Raw genomic sequence first — 22,522 nt, forward strand, 5'->3', positions numbered from 1 at the left:
TCTCTCTCTCTCTTTTTGTTGTTTAAGAACTTATTAAGTCTCTCTCTCTCTCTTTAAGAACTTATTCTCTCTCTCTCTCTGTACATTAATTCTCTGTACAGTACATAATAATTGAGTTGATTGAATTTTACCTTTACCCTCTATGAACATTACTTATAAGTTTTCTTTATTTTATGGAATTGTACCCTCATTATGACTGTGAGTTTTGAAGATAACCTAGTGATGCAAAGAAAACGTCTTTTACTCTGTGAGTGAAAACTAAAATGGCATCCCATGAATTAGGGATAACATTAGTTTAAGTAGGTACCATTACGATACTGTACTCTGTTTTTACATCAATCATTTATTTATTTTTTAAGGGTAATGTATTATGCTAACTTGTAAATGAAATTACAATTACTTCAATTTCATTTAAAAGTTAGCTTAATAGTTTGGGAGCATGATTATGATTATATGTAATGTTTAAACTAAAAATAAGCATTTTTTAGCATTTAGCTCTGGAACCTAACCTCACGTAAGTTCGAGGTATTACTGTATACCGTATATAAATTATAACTTCCTTACTTAAGCTAAAATACAGATCACTTGACCTGATAGGTGGGAAAACATTGAAGAGGTTTGGTTGGCATACCTGCAAAACTGACTGCCGAGTAAACCAATTTGAATGCATGATAACTGTAAATCTTACGTGTTGCCAGTTTTCTTTCAAATATTATAAAGAGCACAGAATATTAAATAGAGTATTTTTTACAAATATGAAGGAGAATTCAAGTAAATTATGTGAGGAAATTGGGAATATTGTTTCTACCAGTGAATGGTTCAATGAGTTGTATAGGCTTAGAATGAATGATAATTACATGTTTGTTCAGAGTCAAATCAACGCTTAGAGGACTGAATCGAGTAATTGGTGCTTACTGGGGTTATATACACAAATTGAAACTAGCTAGACCAGTAACATTGGGTACAATTCTTCGGTTGAACATAGGGAATAAAAATAATTTGTTGGTGCTGTTCTTTAGTTATGTTTGAAAGGTTGGAATTACAGGGGTTGCGGATCATTAGCATCAATGTCGTCTTCGGGAAGGATTTCTTCGGCATCACATTCTTCTTCATTTGGGGAGGAAGCAGTCAGTGGAGGTGGGGGAGGCTCTTGAGGTTGAAGGTGCTGGTTTGAAGAATTTGTCAAAGGATGATTGCATTGTTATTCACCATATATGATACAATAACAGTGCATAGCATTGTTGATGGTGGTTGCTACTTTTGAGAATCTCAACATTTGTATCCTGAGTCTCAAAAAGTCAGTTTTTCTATAAGAGAAAACCCTTCGGCCATCAGTTTTGTTTCAAACTTCTTTAAAGGAGCAAATTCTTCTTCTTCATGTTCATCTGTTCTTTTCATTTCTTCCAGTTCCATTAAATCCTCATTCAACTCCTCTGATTGAGACTCAAACAGCTCTTCAAAGTCCTCTTCCCGTAAGTCAAGTTGTAGCTTTTCACTTATGTCAGTGAGACTGTTAATGATCCCCTTTGCCTCCTCTTCTTGATTAAATCCTTTGAAATTGTTGACAAACTGTGAGCATATAGCCTTTCATGCTCCATTCATGTTTATGTCACTCACTTCGCACCATGCAGCATTAATATTCTTTATACAATTGTAAATGTTGTAACCCTTCCTAAAGTCACATAAGGTCACACCAGGGTCATTTACTTCCTTCAGTGCTCACCTACATGTACGGCGAGTGTAATATTTCTTAAAATTTGTTATTATGCCTTGATCCATTGGTTGAATGAGTGAAGTTGCATTAGGGGGTAAATAAACAATTTTAACATCCGTATGGAAATCATCTAAGTGCAGTCGGTGACCAGCGGGCATTATCCAAAATTAAGAGAATCTTGAAACGAATCCCATTCTTGTGGCAGTACAACTTGACTTCAGGAACAGTGATGAAAAAAACCAGTCTTCAAATACAGTAAGTCGCCCAGGCTTTGCTATTGGACATAAATAAAACTTGGGTGACTTGCTGCATTTGAAGATTGGTTTTTTCATCAGTTTGTTCCCAAAGTCAAGAATGGGGTTGCGTTCAAGATTCTCTTAATTTTGGATGATGACCCTGGTCACCCACCACACTCAGTGATTTCCATCCAGGTGTTAAAATTGTTTATTCACCCTCCCTAACACAACTTCACTCATTCATCAGATTACGGGTAGAGCTCTTTTTATGATATTTTTGAGTGCCTGTGGATTTGCAGTGTGATGCACCAGGGGAAGTTTTAGCTTGACATCTCCTGCTACATTGCCACCCATCAGTAAAGTTAGCCTATCCTTCACCACCTTAAATCCTGGCATCTCTCAGAAAAGGCCTGTCTCGCCAGTGTTAAAAACTTGCTGAGGGGTTATACCCCTCAACAAGTTTTTACTGTTGACAAAAGGAAAAAAACGTACATCAGCCGTGAAGAGAAGAAAAAAAAAAAGCCAGGAAAAAACATACATTAGCTGTGAAGAGAAGACGATGCCAGGATTTAGGCGTTGAAAGATAGGCTGACTTTACTGCTGGGTGGCAATGCATCAGGAGACGTCAAGCTAAAACCTCTCGTGGTGTATCGCTGTAAATCCACAGGCACTCAAAAAGATATCTACCCTTAATCTGCTGAATGAGCGAAGTTGTGTTGGGGGTAAATAAACAATTTTAACATTCAGGTGGAAATCCTTGAGGATCTCGGGAAATTTTTTGGCTGCTGCTTTGTTGACGCTTGCTGCCTTTCCAGTAACGGACACGTGATGCAAGTTAGCGTGTTTTTTGAAGCGATGAAGCCATCCATGACTTGCAGCAAATGTTTCATTTACAGTGCTTTCACCATCCTTAACCTTCAAGTCATCAAAAGGGCTTTTAGCCTTTTCCTGAATCAGCATGAGGCTAAGCAGTACACATCTTTGTCTCTGGTGTTCTATCCAGATACCCAAAAGAGTTTCCATTTCTTTTACCAGCCTCCCCCTTCTCTTACTTATAATTGTTGACTGCATTGGCACCGCACTCTTTATGTCTGCCATTATTTGATCTTTGTTTTTAAAAATTGTGCCGATAGTCGAGCGATTCATATTATAATGGCGCGCTACCTCAACCCTTTTCACCAGTCTCATTTCTTTAAAATTGCCACCTTTGTTTCCATTGAGATAGCTTGCTGCTTTTTACCACTGTCACTATCTTCACTTACCTTAAGCTTGCTATTAGCCATGAAAGAAAAAGGATGGGCTCCATATTTCATGATAAAATCACACTACTAAATTGGAGCACAAGAGATGACATCTTACCACTTGCGGAGGTTTGAGAGTCTGGGACAGCATATTTGCGTCGGCTACAGTGCTGTTTGGTGTGAGCACCAACAAAAATTTTAATGAAGCTGAGGTGCACAACACTGTACAAAATTTAAACTTTGGATGGCAGACAGAGCACTCCGGACAAATTTTAATTTACAATCATTGTTGTTCGTATCTGAAAGTTTGTAACTTAAAAGTTTGTGAGTAGAGGAGCGTCATATATACAGTATTTTATATATATATATATGTGTGTGTGTGTATGTATTAAAGCAGGCATCAAGGAGAATGTAAAATGCCACAAATCAAAAAACGTCGGAAAACATTTTTTTTTTTTTTTTTTTTTTTTTTTTTTTTTTTACTGTAGAAACTAATTTTTAACTTAGAGACAGCATTTTTGTACTGAATTGAAGCTTGAAGTACCCTCTTTACGACTGTTAAATAAATTAATAAACCGCATAAGTTTATTAACAACTAGTGAATATTTACAAATAAATAGTTTTATGCTGTTTACTGGTTTTTTACTCTTATTAAATATTGTAACCACTTACAAATTACTTATTATTATGAAAATATTAAAGTGTCTGTACATTAAAATATTCCTCCAAATATACATCTAATAACAATTAAAAAGTGTAATTAAAAATTGACTTAAATAACTATTTTTAAATTGCAAGTACATGAATACTTGGTGAAATTTTTTAATGAATAAACACTTTAAAGTTTTATATTAATAATAATAATAAGTAAACTTTGATAATTAAATAATTATAGAAATTGAAATTACAAAAAATTTTTAATGTTCATTATTCACTAATAGTTATAAAAAATTTTGAAGTATTTATTTATAACTGGCAAAGAGGGCACTTCTAGCTTAAATTTTGAAAGAAAATTTTCTCTAAATATAAAAATATAGAATCTTCAGTTGAAAAAAAATGAAACATGTTTTCTGTCATATGTAAATTTCTTCCAGTTTTCTTTATTATTGATTGCTTCTTTGTATTTGAATTACCATGTACAATGTTTAGTGTGATTGTTATGGATTTAGTATTATAAAAATAAGAAGAATATTATTCAAGTTGAAAAACAAACCCTCCACAACTCACACCTCCCACTCAGTAGTGGTATAGCGGCAGCCTCCCACTAAAGCAATGTAAGACAACCCATGTCACGCTGCATTGAAATTTTACCCTTGTGTTTGAGGTAGAAATGACTGGGGTTAGAGTTGGCAAACTTACAGATGCAGACCAGGACATGAAATTGTATGTATTGAACAACATTTTTATACAATAAGAAGATTTTTGGCAATGTGGCATTTTGACGTTCTGGCATATATATATACAGGGTGTCCCTGGTTTTCAGCGCTTGTCTAGCAATGAAAATTGGTGATTTTCGGTGCCAGTATGCAACGATTTTCGCTTATCAGAGCAGATACATACCTAGCAGAGGCGCCAGTAACGGAAAAGCTCAGATTTTTGCTTATCAGTGATTTTCACTTTGTCATGCTGTCAGAATGTATATATATACATATATATATATATGTATATATACATATACATATATGTATATATACATATATATGTGTATATATTTTTATTATTTTTATTACACATCTGACTTAGTATTAGGACAACTCATAGACAACAATGGAAAATCGGTAGCTTAGGGCCTTCTTCATGTGAGGGACAATTACATAAAATCAAGGGTTCTCTTAACTAATTATATTTACATGACACAGATCAGAAGAATGACGAATTACTGGGAAGGTAATAATAAGGGTCTGCTAAAATAATGAACCCTACATAATAAATATTCTATGCCGACAATGTCTTCATAGCAGGAAACATCACAGTGGGGTAGAAGGGGGGCTGCACATGGATAGAGCCAAGTTATTCCACAGTCGAGGCTTAAAATATGCAACAATAATAAGACACTCAAAGGAGACTGAGGGAGATGCACAGATGGTGCCAAATAACTCAGTTCAACATGAAATGCATAATTACATTAACACTGAATGCTCCAACACAAATTACTGAAGGTGATCGCACAATGGAAAAATAAATGAAAAATCAGACAGAGAAATAACAGGAATCGGTACATTGCCTTCATCAAGATGATGGTGTCCTCGTTTGATAGGGTGCTGGCAATGGAGGAGGGAATTAAAATGCCACTACAAAGCATACTGGTTTGAGCCTCGGTGTCGAACACGTGGAAGGTTCAAGGGACAGGCAAAGTTAATGACATTTGTCCTTGGTGGTGTTGTGAGTGATCGATTTCTGTTGCATCATCTATAAATAGCCTTTGGGGATTACACATCTTGTCCAACATAGGTGGTGCAAAGGTCAATCTTTGTCACGTTTTCTATGATGACCACATGGCATCAGTTAACCCCCCTTGTGGAAGGTTCAGGATAGGTGGGGTGCCAACTCTCTCTCTCTCTCTCTCTCTCTTTCCCCCTTGCCCGTTGTCTGGCAGCGTCGAGGAAGGCATCTTTGAAGGTCACCTGGAACAAGGCCTTAAGGCAGTCATTTTGAACAGAGAGAGAGGTTAGGCTTAACCATTTTGGGGAATGAAGGAGAGAGTTTAGGAAGGGCTGAGTGGAAACCTGCAGTTCTAGTAATTGAAACAATTGGAATTAATTTTATTTTTCTCAGTTACATTACAAATGTAAAACGGACACAGGTGGTTTGGAGAGAGGCTCCATTCATTGCAATATATATATATATATATATATATATATATATATATATATATATATATATATATATATATATATATATATATATATATTTGTGTGTATATATATGAATGTCTTTTACTGTAATACCATAGTATAATATGAAGATAAAAGGCTGATAAAACACTATTTGAACATTGTAACCATGTATTTCAAGCACCTCCTGTGCCCTTGTTCATTAGTAAAATATTTTACCAGTGAACAGGGGCACAGAAGGAAGTTCTTGAAATGTATGATTGCAACGTTCAAATAGTGTTTTATGGGCCTTTTTATCTTCATGTATATACATATGTACAGTAATACCCCAAACTTACGTGGTTTGAGTTGCGCGAATTCACAGAGACACAAACTTTTCATTGGAACCTAACTGTCATATATGAGTTTTTCCACAGACATGCGAACATTTGCGAATACTGAGAAACCCTGTAAAAGTGTTTTGTTTAATTTTTTTGCGTAATTTATAAAGTTTTCAAGCATTTATGTGTAAATTAAATAACATTAAATAATAAAAGTAATAATTCCTTTCTCTCTCTCTCGCGCTTTTACTGAGATGAGAGAATTTTTATGGTACATGTATATGTTTATTTGTTTTGTATGATAAATTTTTCACCTAATAATAAGTACTAATTTTCAAATATTAATAAGATTAATAAGATTAAATATAATAATAATAATGATATAACTGTGATTGCAAAATTCATATTATTTTAAACAAATATCTTCCCCTGATCTTTTGTAAGAAGCTCAAAGGCAAAAGATGTCAGACATGTCGATTTACCATGACAAGAAGGGGGAGTGTTGCTGATTAGCGGGTCAAAGGTTTCTCTCTCTCTCTCTCTCTCTCTCTCTCTCTCTCTCTCTCTCTCTCTCTCTCTCTCTCTCTCTCTCTATGTGTGTGTGTGTGTTGTTGTTGTTGTGGTTCCCCAGACTCTGTTATGCCAGGAAGCCTGCACCGCGCAAGAAGGACACCATGCTTACTGGATCTGACCATAACTGTGTGGTAGTGTGGATGTTGTGTTGTTGTCTAAGGGCTGCCAAGTTAGGGCAATCTACTAAGAGATGTGTAATTGTGTGGGGACTAACTTGGCAGAGTGACCATATGTCTGTTTGGGTGTTGTCTATGCGGTGTTTGTAGGTGTTTAGTGATTGGTGATGACCACAGCGAAGTCGAGTCAGGTGTACTCTCTCCAATCTTGAGAGCTGTGTTTCTGTGCTGCTTATGTTGGGTGGGGGTGCAGTATTTTGTTGTTGGGAAGTTTATTAAGTGCTTGTTTGGTGAGGTGAGTATGAATGTGCTTTTTGTTTTGTGTGATGTTTGTGGGTGGTGGTATAGAATTCAAGATGTTTGTATAGTGTCTGTGTGGTGTATTCGCTATTTGCCTGTGTGTTGGAGGGTGGTCGTGAAGGTAATAGCATGGGTTGTTTGTGTTGTTTATGACTGATGCCAAGAATTGTGTGCCTCTCATGTCTAAGTGTTGCCTGATGGTGAGAATCTTGGTTTCGCGTGTAAGTGTTCTATTGGTGTGGATTGTGTACTGCCAAGGATGATTCTAAGAGCTGTGTTTTGTATTATTTGTAGTTTGTTTAGTTGTGTGTTGGATATGGCAGGGTGCCAGGCTGGGCTGGCGTAGTTTATTATGGAGCGGATGTATTGTTTGTATACTGTGATGAGGGTTTCTTTTTTGTTGTGTGTGTGTGTGTGTAATAATTCATAAAAAAATTTTACCCTTAAGAGTAAGGGCAACTGTTCTCTCTCTCTTTCTCTCTCGTTTGTAGTTAGCGCAACCTACGTATTACTGTTTCTCTTGTGTTTAACTGTTTTACCTGTACCGTCTACAAACTGTAAATGTGCCATTCTAAAACATAGAGACATAGAGCATTTCAGAACAAAGAGAAAGAGACAGAATAAAGAAGTTTTTTAAAACGAGGTTGAGAAGACTTCTAAAAATAGATTGGTGGAATGGGGAGAGAGAGAAACAGTATACTAATCTTCACTCTCCCCTATGATTTTACATCAACCATTCATTTTTTTTTTAAGGGTAATGTATTAAGCTAACTTTTAAATGAAATTACAGTAACTCTAATTTCATTTAAAAGTTAGTTTAATACTGAATTTCCATCATTTGTCTCTGTTAATAATTCATAAATAATTTAACTTGATATTTCAAGTAAGGACTAGTTATCTATATCATATATATATATATATATATATATATATATATATATATATATATATATATATATATATATATATATATATATATATATATATATATATATATATATATTAAACTGAAATATTCTGTTAAAACAGAAATCCATCTAATGAAAGGAGCCATAAAAAACCAAATGGGTAGAAAGTTATTAGCTATATTTCGGAGACACTGTCTCCCTCTCTTTACAGGCAGGTAATGAATGAAAGAGTTACAGAGCAGTGGTATTTATACCAGTGAAGGAATATTCCAGAAGTCTGTCGCAACGCCCCTCCTGTTGACAGCTTTTCCTTAGTTGTCTTAATTGCTGGTTGGAAGGTTTTGTGTATGAGATCTGAATCCCAGGCTCCTTTTGAGAGGTTCATCATATTTCTTGTTTAATCAGTGCTGATTCTATCATCTGGCTTTTGAACCAAGAATTGCTGCTATAAATTATACATGACATTCCAGTTTTTGTGTGTGTGTGTGAGATTATGATTGTTTGTGTTTAAAAATAGCTGAGTTCTGTTGTCCATATCTTACTGAACATTTATGTTGTATTAGTCTATGGGGGAGTGATTTATCTGTAAAACCAGTGCAGGTTTGGTCACAGTCAAGGTAAGGGATTTTGTATACTTCTGTGTCTATGGGGACTGGTTTTTGTTGGATATTAATTAGGGATTTGATGTCCTGTATTATGACTTCACTACTGCATTGGTAAGTTGGGTGACGTAGGTGCTTATTTAGGTGTGTTCCAGCTTGGCGTTGAAAACCGAGTTATCACACATCATTAGGAAATATACCAAAGTCGTAACCCAAGGAATAAATATAATATATATATATATATATATATATATATATATATATATATATATATATATATATATATATATATATAGTGTGTATGTATGTATATGTATATAAATGAATCCCACAGGAAAATGAGAGGCAGAAGCTCATTACCAAGTGCTTTCACGTTTATTAACATATTGTCTTGGCACAAATGAGAGACAAATGAAAAGGTTACAAAGTAAACAAAAAGAACAAGTATACCAGAAGGTCAATTGTCAAAGGGTAATAAACAAAGGTAATCCAGGATAACCCAGGATCTAGCAGTCATAAATTAAAACCATAGACCTAACTACAAAGATACAAAAGTTTAGCCAAACATTAATAAACATGACAGCGCTTGGTACTGAACTTTCACCTGTCATTTTCCTGTGGGACTCGCTTATACGCAAGTCTAGGTGTCTACTGTGATTTTATATTATATATATATATATATATATATATATATATATATATATATATATATATATATATATATATATATATATATATATATATTTATATATATACACACAGTACAGTATGTGTATTTATGCATTTCAAAAGATACATATTGCTAACTGTAACCTTACTACTTCTTTGTATATCCTTTTCAACAGTTTTTAAAGGATTACAGAAAATATTTATCAGAGTTTTGTTTCAGCAGTCCTCCCTGCTCCCTCCCCTGGGAAAACTTCTCGATATGACACTTCCCTAGGACTTCTAACGAAACGTTTCGTTGACCTGCTTCAGTTGGCTCCGGATGGCACTGTTGATCTTAATAAGGTATTGATTTAATACTCTGATGATTTGTTAATAGTGTTTGGAGAAACAAAATGTTTCTTATGTGTGCATGCATATGTGTATTTGGAAATAGTAATGGAAAAGTGTTCAGTGCTCTCAGTAGATGCACATTTTTTATTTAAATTAGATTCTGGTTTTGAAAAGATTCTGGTAAGCGGTAATTGTTGGTAGCAACTGTATCATCAGTTCAAAATAATTAAATATCAAATTTCTAGTTTCAAAATATTGTTTCCTGTTGACAAAATTTTGAAAATATAAAGATATTCCACTACCAGGTGCCACTATGTTTTATTAATGGTTACAGAAGCTTGGTATGTGTCTGTCTCCAACACAGTTCCATAATTTTTCTTCTGGTCCTATTAAGAGATTTTCTATAGTCGTCAGTTAGCTAGTTTTGCTTTCTCAAACCCTTTATTTACTATTCAGTGTGTTTACAGTAAAGAGGTTAGCTATTATTAATTTTTATTTTTTCTATTTATTTTCAGGCCTCGGATATGTTAACAGTTCAGAAAAGACGTATATATGATATCACAAATGTTCTTGAAGGTATTGGTCTAGTCAACAAAAAATCTAAAAACAACGTACAGTGGTTGTAAGTATAACTTGACTTGAATTTAGCTGATTTCATGACTGGTGTTTCTATCATCCTACTGGTCAAAAATCTATAATTAGCCAAGTGTTAAAAACTTACCAGCCAGCTATCATGGAGGAGATGGTTAGTATAGTATGGGAATTCAACAGGCATATGTACAGTAGAGTTGATGTCAACTTATATCTCTTGCTAGCTGGGTGGTCATAGTCACTGCATCATTGTTCAAAAAGTCAGACTGTTATTCAAATCCTGGCTGGTGTAGAAGCACTCAATTATTAATCCCCTCGGATGTAAGTTACTCCCATGTATAGTGAATTTGATATTAGGGGTGTAATATTTGTAGTACATATTGATTTTTTAAACATTTTATGGATAATCTCTCTTCCTCAAAAAGAAAGGAAAGACTAAGCTGGAAAAAAATAGGATTTTCTTGGTATTTATTAACTCATAATTTTAACTTGGCAGTAAGCTGAATTGCTTAAGTAGTTCATTTAGCCTTTCTGATGAAAACCTGGAATACATATTTTTTCACTGTCAAGATTCCCAGCCTGATACGCCTTTCCCAAAATTATTGTTTTTCTTCAAATCTTCCTGGTTGTGGTGAGTAAAGTAAAAACACTCTTCATTCTTGACTCAGTTGTCTAATTCATTTTGTCTTGCCTGATACACATTTTCCGCTTCACTACCTGAACGCAACAATGTCCACGTATCTTTCTTGCTAGAAGTTCCACCACTTCCTGCTTATTTTTCCACCCGCCATTGTTCCCACATTTATAGTTCTCTTTTTAATGAACTTGCCGTATTTTCAACTTTACCAAGAAATTTTTCTTAACCTCCACCTACCAAGAGATGTTTCTCAACCTCCACCTACCAAGAGATGTTTCTTAACCTCCACCTACTTGAAGGCTGCCAGGTACAGAGGAGAATTTTATTCTAAGTTTTCATTTTCTAATTTGGAGCTGCAAAGGGTAAAGGGCTCTCTGCCTTGATAGAGGTCTCCATTTTCTTGAGGAGCTTGGAACAGTCTTGCCCATCCAGCAACTGCAGGCTTTCTTAGTGGGATGTGATTCTAGTTTCATAATCATGCCAGATGACTTATGAGCCCCTGTTGCAGGCTTTGGACTTGAGAACTGTATAATTGCTTGTGTTATTGGTAAAGAGAATAATTTAGTTCACAGCCTTTCATAAGGATTGGGACAAAATGCTTGGATGATCCAAGTGTTTTAGTACTTTATACTCAGGCCACATAACATCTTAGATATAGTGTCATTAGTTTTGACTTCATGAGGTTACCAAGTGTATATATTGTGAAAGACATCAGAAGAAGATAGCACTCTAACGCTGGTGAAAGTTTGCAAAGTTAAGAGCATTGTCCACCCTCTGGACACAGGTACTGAGGTTAGGTGTCTGGCAACACCAGGCTACTATACCTCTCATGGGTCTTGTAAGTGTTTGGATACATTCTCCTGATGACCTGTGGTGTTTGGATCATCATTCTCAGATCTGTTAATGCAGCACCCAGTGTCTGTGTATGTGCTTGTGTGGCCATGTACAGGTAATTACACATCAGAAAGAATCCAAATTGTTCCTGAATCCAAATTTTTCTTTCACATACAGACTCTTACACCTCTTGACTATATTCTCAGAAAATTTTATTAAAAAATTCGCAATAGTTTTGGAGTTATAAGCCAAAACTTTAACCCTACTATCACTGAGAAAATTACATTTTTCGTATAATGTAATGATAACTTCAGTATATCAGTAGTAATTTCAATTTAACTATCAAAGAAGAATATCTAAATGCGGTATATGGCAACTATATCCTACACAAGTGCGTAGAGGCTCTGTTGGGTGAAGGAGTGTACCCACTTGGGCAATCAGTGGCAGCTCAGCTCTCGACAAAGCAAGACGTCGCACTGCCCAACCTTGCCCGTGTTTTGACACACTTTTTATTCAGCGCACTTATATTACTTTACAAGTCAATTTTTTGTATTTCTCTTGGTTTTTGAATACTTCCTTGTTCAGAAGAAACCATGCTGAGACTAAGAAAATTTAAACATCTACGTTACATAAGAGAAAGGAAGAAACAACGTTATGGAGAGGGAGGCATCTAAGAGAGAGGAAAGAGGGGGACCAGGAGCCTAAATATATAAAAATAATTCAATATACATGAAATAATAATCACAGATAACACCAATATGATATAACATATCAAATTTGTCATAAGAACCTCAAAGTGTGAAACAACAAGCAAATAAATGGACAGACAAGCAAAAAATGTCATCATAGAACTTTGGAGGCCGATATCTCAAAACTAAAGTTATCGGCCTTCAAATGGAAACTCAGACGCAACGAATCCACCTATCTCAGTGAAACAAAAGCAAATGAAAGCTAAATAAATTGTCTACAGAAGTGTAGAGAGTTTTTTTATTTTGTCCCCAAAATATTTTTGGGATTTATTTTTCCACGAAATAGATGTAAACATTTTTCAAAAATCAAAAAATATTTGAAAAAAAAAAAGAAATTGAAAAAAAAATGCTGTTATCATATTCTAATCTATAATACCTGTCTACCACGTAAATTTCAGCTCTTAGGTTGCAATAGTTATGGCTGAGTTGTTGTTGTTTTTTTTTTTTTTTTTTTTTTTTTTTTTTTTTTTTTTTTTTAAAGAATTGTGGGGGGGAGAAGGAAAATATGAATACTGACCTTTTCGTTATACATAAACTAACCAATGCCCAAAATTTCAAACTGATTCATGCAAAAAAAACAGAGTTATTAACCCTCTAACGCCGAGCCTCTATTTACAAAAACGTCTCCCGTATGCCAGCAGCGTTCGAGAGTTAGCTCCGAAGCGGAAAAAAAGTTTTTTTCAAAAAATCACAGCACGCTTAGTTTTTAAGATTAAGAGTTAATTTTTGGCTCCTTTTTTGTCATTGCCTGAAGTTTAGTATGCAACCATCAGAAATGAAAAAAATATCATTATCATATATAAATATTGAAATATATGACAGCGCAAAAAAATTTCATATATAATTTTATACAAATCGCTGTGAGCAAAACGGTTAAAGCTAACGGGTTTTTTTTCTTTGTAGTTTACACTAAATTGCAATGATTTTGGTATACAACAAATTGTAAACAATCAAAGCAACACAGAAAATATTATCACAAAATGATGCATGAATTTGTAACGCATGGACGTAAAAAAAATGTTTTTTTCAAAAATTCACCATAAATCGAAATATTGTGCTAGAGACTTCCCGTGTGTTGAAAAATGAAGCTAATTGATTGAATATTACTAGATTGTAAGTGTTTTAGCTTACAATTGCAGTTTTCGACCATTTCGGTCGAGTTAAAGTTGACCGAAAGTCGAATTTTTTCTATTTATCGAGATTTATATGAAAATATTTCAAAACATAAAAGCTACAACCATGAGTTATTTTCTGTTGTATTCTACATGAAATTGCACACATTTTCATATATAAAAGTTTATGTAACGACTAATATAAAACTGTGCAAACATTACGACAACGTGTGAAAGAATTTCTGAGATGTTCGCCGAGTTGCTGCTTGCCGGACGTAAGGAAAATGTTTTTTCAAAAATTCACCATAAATCGAAATATTGTGCTAGAGACTTCCAATTTATTGCAAAATTAAGGTAAATGATTGAATATTACTAGAATGTAAGAGTTTTAGCTTATAATTGCGTTTTTCAACTATTTCGGTCGAGTTAAAGTTGACCGAAGGTTGAAATTTTGGCAGTTATCATGATTTATGGGAAAATATTTCAAACTTGATAAAAGCTACAACCATGAGTTATTTTCTTTTGTATTCTACATGAAATTGCACACATTTTCATATATAAAAGTTTATGTAATGACTAATGTGAAACAATGCAAACATTACGACAACGTGACGAAAGAATTTCTGAGATGTTCGGCCGAGTTACCGCGCGCAGACGTAAGGATTTTTTTTTTTTTTTTTTTTTTTTTTTTTCCAGAAATTCGCCATAAATCGAAATATTGCGCTAGAGACTTCCAGTTTGTTGCAAAATGAAGGTAAATGATTGAATATTACTAGAATGTAAGAGTTTTAGCTTATAATTGTGTTTTTTTACCATTTCGGTCGAGTTAAAGTTGACCGAAGGTTGAAATTTTGGCAGTTATCGTGATTCATATGAAAATATTTCAAAACTGATAAAAGCTACAACCATGAGTTATTTTCTGTTGTATTCTACATTAAATTGCGCACATTTCCATATATAAAACTTTATGTAACGACTAATATAAAACAGTGCAAACATTACGACAATGTGACGAAAGAATTTCTGGCGCAGATGTACGGAAAAAGTTTTTTTTAAAAATTCATCATAAATCGAAATATTGTGCTAGAGACTTCCAATTGGTTGGAAAATGAAGGTAAATGATTGAATATTACTAGAATGTAAGATTATTAGCTTACAATTGCGTTTTTTTACCATTTTGGTCGAGTGAAAGTTGACAGAAGGTTGAAATTTTGGCAGTTATCGTGATTTATATGAAAATATTTCCAAACTGATATAAGCTACAACCATGGGTTGTATTTTGCTGTATTTTAAATGAAATTGCACACATTTTCATATATAAAACTTTATGTAACGGCTAATATAAAATAGTGCAAAAATTACGACAAAATGACGAAAGAATTTCTGAAATTTTCGGCCGAGTTACCGCGCGGACGTAAGGAAAAAGTTTATTTCAAAAATTCACCATAAATCGAAATATTGTGCTAGAGACTTCCAATTTGTTGGAAAATGAAGGTAAATGATTGAATATTACTAGAATGTAAGAGTTTTAGCTTACAATTGCATTTTTCGACCATTTTCGAGTCAAAGTTGAACGAAGGTTGAAATTTTTTGTTGACGTCCACTCGGCACCCAACAGACAATTTTAGTTGAATTAAGAGTTTTAGCTTACAATTGCATTTTTCTACCATTTCGGTCGAGTCAAAGTTGACCGAAGGTTGAAATTTTTTGTAGCCGACGTACAGTACGTCCACTCGGCACCCAACAGACAATTTTAGTCGACGTATGATACGTCCAGTCGGCGTTTAAGGGTTAATAAAAAACAATTTTTTCACATGCTCCACTTAACAGGTTTGACTCTCTCTGCCTCCCTCTTAGGAGTTGGGTTGAGTTTAGGCAGGCCAGTAAAGATTGTGTCCTAAAGTTTTCAACACTGGTATTTTCCAGTCACATTGTAATTTTTGTCTTAATCAAAAAGTAGGTTTTCATTTAATCATTTTTATCATTAACAGGCATATAGATTAAATAAATCGTATTGTTGAAGCTTATATTTGCATATCATATGTTTTGGGTTAGAATACCATTACAGTATTTATTCAAATGTGAACGTTCAGGATTCAAATGAGATATGCCATCAGAAAACACTAAATTACTAGCAGTGATCATACTACTTTAAGGCTGAAAACTAATAAATTCTTTGTTTTCAGAGCATCAAGAAGAAACAGTCATGATCTGGAGGGAGATATTGATAATTTGAAGTCCAAAGAAAATGAACTTGATAATTTAATAGAGCAAGCAGGTACTGTATTTTTATTTAATTTTAGTTATGTTTTTTGTAACAGTAACTGTAGAGGCATTGCAGTTTTTTTCAGTAGTAATGAAATATTCAATATGCTTATTCTCATTAGGCTGGAGAAATAAATTGACAGAAAGCTTAGAGAGGTGAAAAGCTGATTTAGAAAAGGCAGGTGACGCACATACTGTCAAATATTTGCGTTTCTCTTGTGAGCATTGCTTCTGATTACTCAAAGTTTCAAAGTATGAAAAATGATTGCTTGGCTCAGTAGCAAATGAATGTTGTTTTTTATTCGATTTCATATTGAAAAAGAAATTGAGTCAGCACATTTAGAATAAAATATTCTTCTACACAGAGCGAGACCTCCTTCAGATGAGTCAAGATAAAAGGTTTGCCTATGTGACGTATCAAGACTTGCATGCAATACAGTATTATAAGAGCAAGACTGTATTTGCTATTAAAGCACCTCCTGGAACACAATTGCAGGTGCCTCAAGATGTTAAAGATCGGGTATGTTATTTTTTTTTTATGTTAGACACAGTATCCATTCTTTATTGCATGCCTTGTTTTCAAGTGGTACCAAGTTTTATTTTAATAAATATTCATTAACTGTATCTTGATAGGGATAGAATAATTACTGCATATGGTACTGCTGTTCAGTGAATCTGGTTGCTCTCGACAGGGAAAGAGGTTCAGGGATCAGTTGTGAATGTGAAAGATCTCTATTAAGAAAAAACTTATGAAAAATTGACAAATAGGAAACCTACCACCACAAACCACCCTTATCTAAAAGAGATAAATCTCTGGTAGAAGCAGACGCCAACACCAGAGAACAGTATTCTAGTAAAGGAAGCACAAATGACCTAAAACAGGTTGCATTGATTTCATCACTTATAAATATATGAGGCCTTGCAAACAATAACTTTCGTGTGGTTTTTGCTGAAAGTTTCATAAGATGTTTCTCAAAAGTTACACCTAGACTTGTTCAGCAAAGTCCCATCCACCTGAAGGGGAGAATGGGGTGGGAAATCTGTACGAGATCTACTAATCAATAGCATTTTCATTTTATTGGAGTTCAGCCTCATACCCCACCAACTACACCATTCACTGATCCGGTCCATGCCCCAGTTGAGGCAGAGGGCAGCTTCATTTCTCATGTGGAGACTACTACACCCACAAGTGTTACATTGTCGGCATACTGAACAATATTGTTTTCCAGGCCAACAACCGTATCGCTTGTATACACCAAAAATAATAGTGGTTCAAGAACACTATCCTGTGGAACTCTAGACACGATAGGTCTTGGTTCACTGAAGATCCCATCAGTAAGTGCCTTGTGATTTACTAGATCGAAAGCATCACTAAAATCTATTTGAATTACTCTGCACGGAAAACCCGTATCAAGGTTCTCCCGCAAATGGCACATCAAATCTAAAAGATCATCGCAAGTACCTAGCTGCTTTCCCCCGCAGGGGGTAGTGCTGTCAGTGCACCTCATGTGGTGCACTGTAGGCATTACTTAAGGTTCTTTGCAGCATGCCTTTGGCCCCTAGCTGCAACCTCTTCTGTTCCTTTTACTGTAACTCCTTTCATATTCACTTTCTTCCATCTTACTCTCCACCCTCCTTTAATAATTTATTCATAGTGCAGCTGTGAGGTTTTCCTCCTGTTACACCTTTCAAACCTTTTGCTGTCAATTTCCATTTCAGCACTGAATGACCTCATAGGTCCCAGTGCTTGGCCTTTGGCCTAAATTCTGTATTCAATTCAGTTCAATCCTAACTGCTTTCTATATGCAAATTGACTGTCAGCTAACAATCCTTTAGATTCCACTTACTTATACAGTGTCTTAAAAATAAGTTTTTCAGCATCTTTGGAGATCACAGGGAGAATAGAAATTGGCCTGTTGTTACTGCACTCTGCAGATATGCCACCTTTTGGAACAGGCGCTGTATTACTAAGCTTGCACTCATCCGCAAAGATGTACAGTGACATAAAAATATATAGAATCTAATAATCTTGGGAGAAAACACACTAAAAACTTTCTTAAAAATCAAAAGGAAGAAATCATCAGGATCTCCACCCCAACTAACAAGATTATCCAGAATTTTCTTAACATTCCTAGAGTGAAATGCAAATTTTGTAAGAATAGGTTCAAGATGACAGGTATCAGGGAGAGGAACATCCTCAGCTGATTGCTCAGCTTCAAAAGCTTATTGAAGCAATTCAGCATTTTCCCTAGGGTCAGTAACTAATCTACCATCATCTGTGTATGAATTGAAATCAGCTTTTGTTGGTATCAGCTAACTGGCTAAAAAAAAATTTGTGCACTGATTGGCTTATTGATTTGGAGGGGGTTGGGGATGAAAGGCATAGTATTGTCAGTTGACCTTGATGTGAGAGAGGAAAATTAACAGCTTTCATTTTGTTAAGTGTATGAATTGAAATCGGATATGATGAAACACAGCTTTTGCTGGTATTACTATAATTAGATAGGGTTCATGTTTTTTTTTGATGGTGCAGAAGGCTATGCTTCTAAAGACTTCTGCTGGATATACATGACTGGCATGGTCTTGATCTTGTGTTATGACTGATTATAGAATGCCAAAGATGATCTTGTAAGGCATTGTGCATTTAAAGGGACAAGGTGTGGTCATGTTAGTCATTGGACAGCTAATTAATGATAATTTTTTTCTTCAAAATAGGGAAGCAATACTATTAAGAAGGTACAGTTAGGGAAAGTTATTAACCTAGGATCAACTACTATGAATGGCATCCAGTATTTTGTGATTAGGATGTTTTTAAGCTTTTAATTAGTGTTGATGACGTTTTTGACCCTGCCCTAACAGCATTGCTTAGTTCTCAGGGACATGCTAGTTGGCTTAATCAGTCAAGAAATTTTTTTAATTTAGTAATACTAGTATTTATGAATTCAGTCTAGATAATCTGACATCTTTTTCTGCCACTACCTGTCTGTCCTTACTTTGCATTGTATGGTAGGATTCATTTACTGGAAGAGGGTAAAGTTATCAAGTTTTGTTCTATACTTTTTTTTGGTAGTCAGAGATGTGCATTATTTATTAGCTTTAATACTGGTGTACAATCTTGTAAAAAAAATTAATATTGTAGAGTACATTGCAAATAAAATTCAATATGTAGAGAGAATCTGCTGTTGTTGGACTTTGTTTCGTGACTGAAGCAGGTGGAGTCAGGCATATGAAAATTGTATTGAATTTGACTTTTAATTGTAGTATCCTGTGCAGTGTAGTAAATGTACAGTAATAAACACTTTGGTTTTAAAGATGAGAAAAAATGCTACAACCTGTAGTTGGCATTTTAAAACTATAAATGCACAAATTTGTAGAATTTTTTGCATAGATCTTGTTTTAGGCAGTGGGTAAGCAAAAAGACATTATTAACACTAGTAGAAAATATAAACTATTGTATGGAAAATGGCTTCAAGAAGTTACAATGTTTGCCTTAACTGTACAGTAATATGGAGTACAGTGGTACTGAGTTGAAGTGAGAAATGTATGGGTGTACATTATTTAATTGAGCCAAATGCTTTCTAAGAAATGAGATATTGCATTATGTTTTTAACCAGCACTTTACTTAAAGTTTTTGTTGCATAATTTGTATTGTTAAGTGTTTGCAGTAAATGCATAGTACAATACAGTGATATCCAGTACAATATACATTTAAAAGTTGAGAAAATACAATATAGTAGTTAGTATGGTTTCATTGTGGACATCTTGTTTTTCTGTTTGGATTTATATATTCTGTGTGTTGTTGGCCAAACAAAAAGTAGAATAAAGCTACAAAGTATAAATATGGTCATTTAGAAATTTTATTTTATGTCAGTGTAAAAAATGGAAAGGAATGGTGCACAGAACCATTGTACAACACCTGTTGAATAAGATCTGTTCAGGAGAATAAGATGTGATTTTCCACTGCTCTCTCTCTCTCTCTCTCTCTCTCTCTCTCTCTCTCTCTCTCTCTCTCTCTCTCTCTCTCTCTCTCTCTCTCTCTCTCTCTCTCTCTCTCTCTCTCTCTCTCTCTCTCTCTCTCTCTCTCTCTCTCTCTCTCTCTCTCTCTCTCTCTCTCTCTCTCTCTCTCTCTCTCTCTCTCTCTCTCTCTCTCTCTCTCTCTCAGTTGCTTTGTAAGTTTTATTAGTAATACAGGCAGTCCCTGGTTATCGGCAGGGGTTCCGTCCCGGCAGCATGACGATACCCAAAAATCGCCAATAACTGGGGATCACGCCGATAACCGGAGATCGGCGCTGATAACCGGGAATCTGTGTCGAAAATCCAGTTATCGTCGTTGCTAGACAAGCTCCGTAAAACTGGATCGCTGATAACCGGGGACTGCCTGTATACTGTATATGCATATTAGATACAGTACAATATAATATATATATTAGCCATTTGAAAAAATGCTACAATCTATTGTGCAATTTTTTTTATTTGCAAAACAATTGATCGTAGGGGAGGTGAATGTTAGGATGTTCTGTAAGTAGAATACTGTACTTAATGGGCACGCTGACACCATAAGGCCCCATTATACAGAAATTGCTTATGATTGAAGGGATTCACATAAAATTTTTACCACTTGTTATACAGCTAATACCAAAAAAGTACAGGTTGGGAAATAAGATATTTGACCTCAAAATTCCATAAATTTTGCAGTTGAAAAAACCATTTTGAAACTTTTAGAAAATATGGCAAAAAAAAAAAATTGCACTGAAAAATAATTTTCCACACTTGTAATTATAGATATGTAGTTATTATACAAGCTGTAAAACTTTCATTAAATTTGGTATAGTCATCTTGGAGATTGAAGAAGTGTTTGATTTGGAAAAAAGTAAGTTTTGAGAAAACAGCAAAAAAAAAAATCATAGCTTATTTTGTAATAACTATGAAATTATGACAGAGTTGACCTTTGCACAAAAACTTTTTCATCATATAAGAAGTTAGCCCATAAATTTATAATATAATCAGTTGAATAGAACTGTGCTCTCTCTGGATTTACATATTACCTAAAATTTGCATTTATGGGGAGTGCCAACGTTAGAAGGCCCCATTCTATAAAGTAAATGACTTTATACCTAGTGATTGAAGGTTAGACTTTATACCTAATGATTGCAGGTTATGTCCTTCAAACTTTTACCACTGATTCTGCAAAGAATATTGAATAAACATAAGTCTTGTATCAGTCCTCTTGGAGATTGAAGCATTTAAAGCATTTAGTTTAAAAAAAAAAAAAAAAAAAAAAACCGCAAATTAGCAATATTTCTGGACTCCAAAACGAGAGAAAATAAAAAAATATTAAATTACTTAGCCTTATAGGCCATTTTCTCTTATGCTAGCACTAACGAAAATGGGATATTTTAATGTGGATGATTCTTCTTCTTCTTCTTCTTCTTCTTCTTCTTCTTCTTCTTCTTCTTCTTCTTCTTCTTCTTCTTCTTCTTCTTCTTCTTCTTCTTCTTCTTCTTCTTCTTCTTCTTCTTCTTCTTCTTCTTCTTCTTCTTCTTCTTCTTCTTCTTCTTCTTCTTCTTCTTCTTCTTCTTCTTCTTCTTCTTCTTCTTCTTCTTCTTTTTTTTTTCTTCTTCTTCTTCTTCTTCTCTTCTTCTTCCTCCACAGTTCTTCTTAAATGCAATGAAGGAAGTTGTCCATGAACCAATGTAAACATTTCTTTTCTTCTTCTTCTTCAAGATATGTTTATTTACATGTAAAATGGTCCAAATAGTATATATCAGTTATGTTTATTTACATGTAAAATGGTCCAAATAGTGTATATCTCAAACTTGATACAATCTAAGATCATTCATAGACTTACGTTTTTTACAATCTGTCATTCAAAATACTGTACAGGTGATGAACAATTGTCCATGAACTAATCTAAACATTTTTTTAGCAATAATGTTTCTAGATATGTTTATTTATGCATAAAACTGTCAAAAACAGGCCATAACTCACTTGGATCTATCCTGCATTATTCATACAGACATTTTTTACAAGTCTTTTTTACAATTAGTGGTTCACAGTGTCATACAAGCGATGAACAAAATTGTCAGTAAACCAATCTAAACTTTTTTTTATCGCTTCAGGATGTGTTTATTTAGACATGAAACAGTTGAAAACTGTTAGTAACTAAAATTCGATAATTACTGAAAATTTGGTGGTTGGCAGGCCCCTTAAAAGTGGGTGTCCCCCCCCCCCCAATAAGAGGTTTGAATGGAACTTATATCCTGGCCAAGGTTTGAGGAAATGGATGGGGCTGTCTCATTTGGTATTATCAGCAATGTTCAGCAATTTGATATGTTTGAGGTTAACTGAAGATGGCTGCTGAGAAGTTTGCAAGACCATGCTTAATTCAAAGTTTCTGAAGGTTGGCTTGTGGGCTTATTGTAAGGCTCATGGCAAAGCTTTGGACATCTCAGAGGAAGGTCCTAAAGAAGTTGAGAAGTTCTTTGGCTTGT

General features: G+C 34.6%; 1 protein-coding gene across 6 annotated transcripts in view; it reads left to right on the top strand.

The window, feature by feature from the left end:
- LOC136848721 (transcription factor E2F5-like) overlaps positions 1-22,522 on the top strand; it is a 96,840-nt gene that overhangs the window by 53,167 nt on the left and 21,151 nt on the right. For 3 of the 6 annotated variants that reach the window (XM_067121246.1, XM_067121257.1, XM_067121264.1), the window contains exons 5-8: positions 9,734-9,855; positions 10,359-10,465; positions 15,953-16,044; positions 16,397-16,551. In XM_067121246.1, the coding sequence (XP_066977347.1) occupies positions 9,734-9,855; positions 10,359-10,465; positions 15,953-16,044; positions 16,397-16,551 (476 nt within the window). The remainder of the gene's footprint in view (positions 1-9,733; positions 9,856-10,358; positions 10,466-15,952; positions 16,045-16,396; positions 16,552-22,522) is intronic. The other 3 variants (XM_067121272.1, XM_067121281.1, XM_067121289.1) reach the window with 1 other exon arrangement.

This window comes from Macrobrachium rosenbergii, chromosome 2 (genome assembly GCF_040412425.1).
Source record: "Macrobrachium rosenbergii isolate ZJJX-2024 chromosome 2, ASM4041242v1, whole genome shotgun sequence".
NCBI lineage: Eukaryota > Metazoa > Arthropoda > Malacostraca > Decapoda > Palaemonidae > Macrobrachium > Macrobrachium rosenbergii.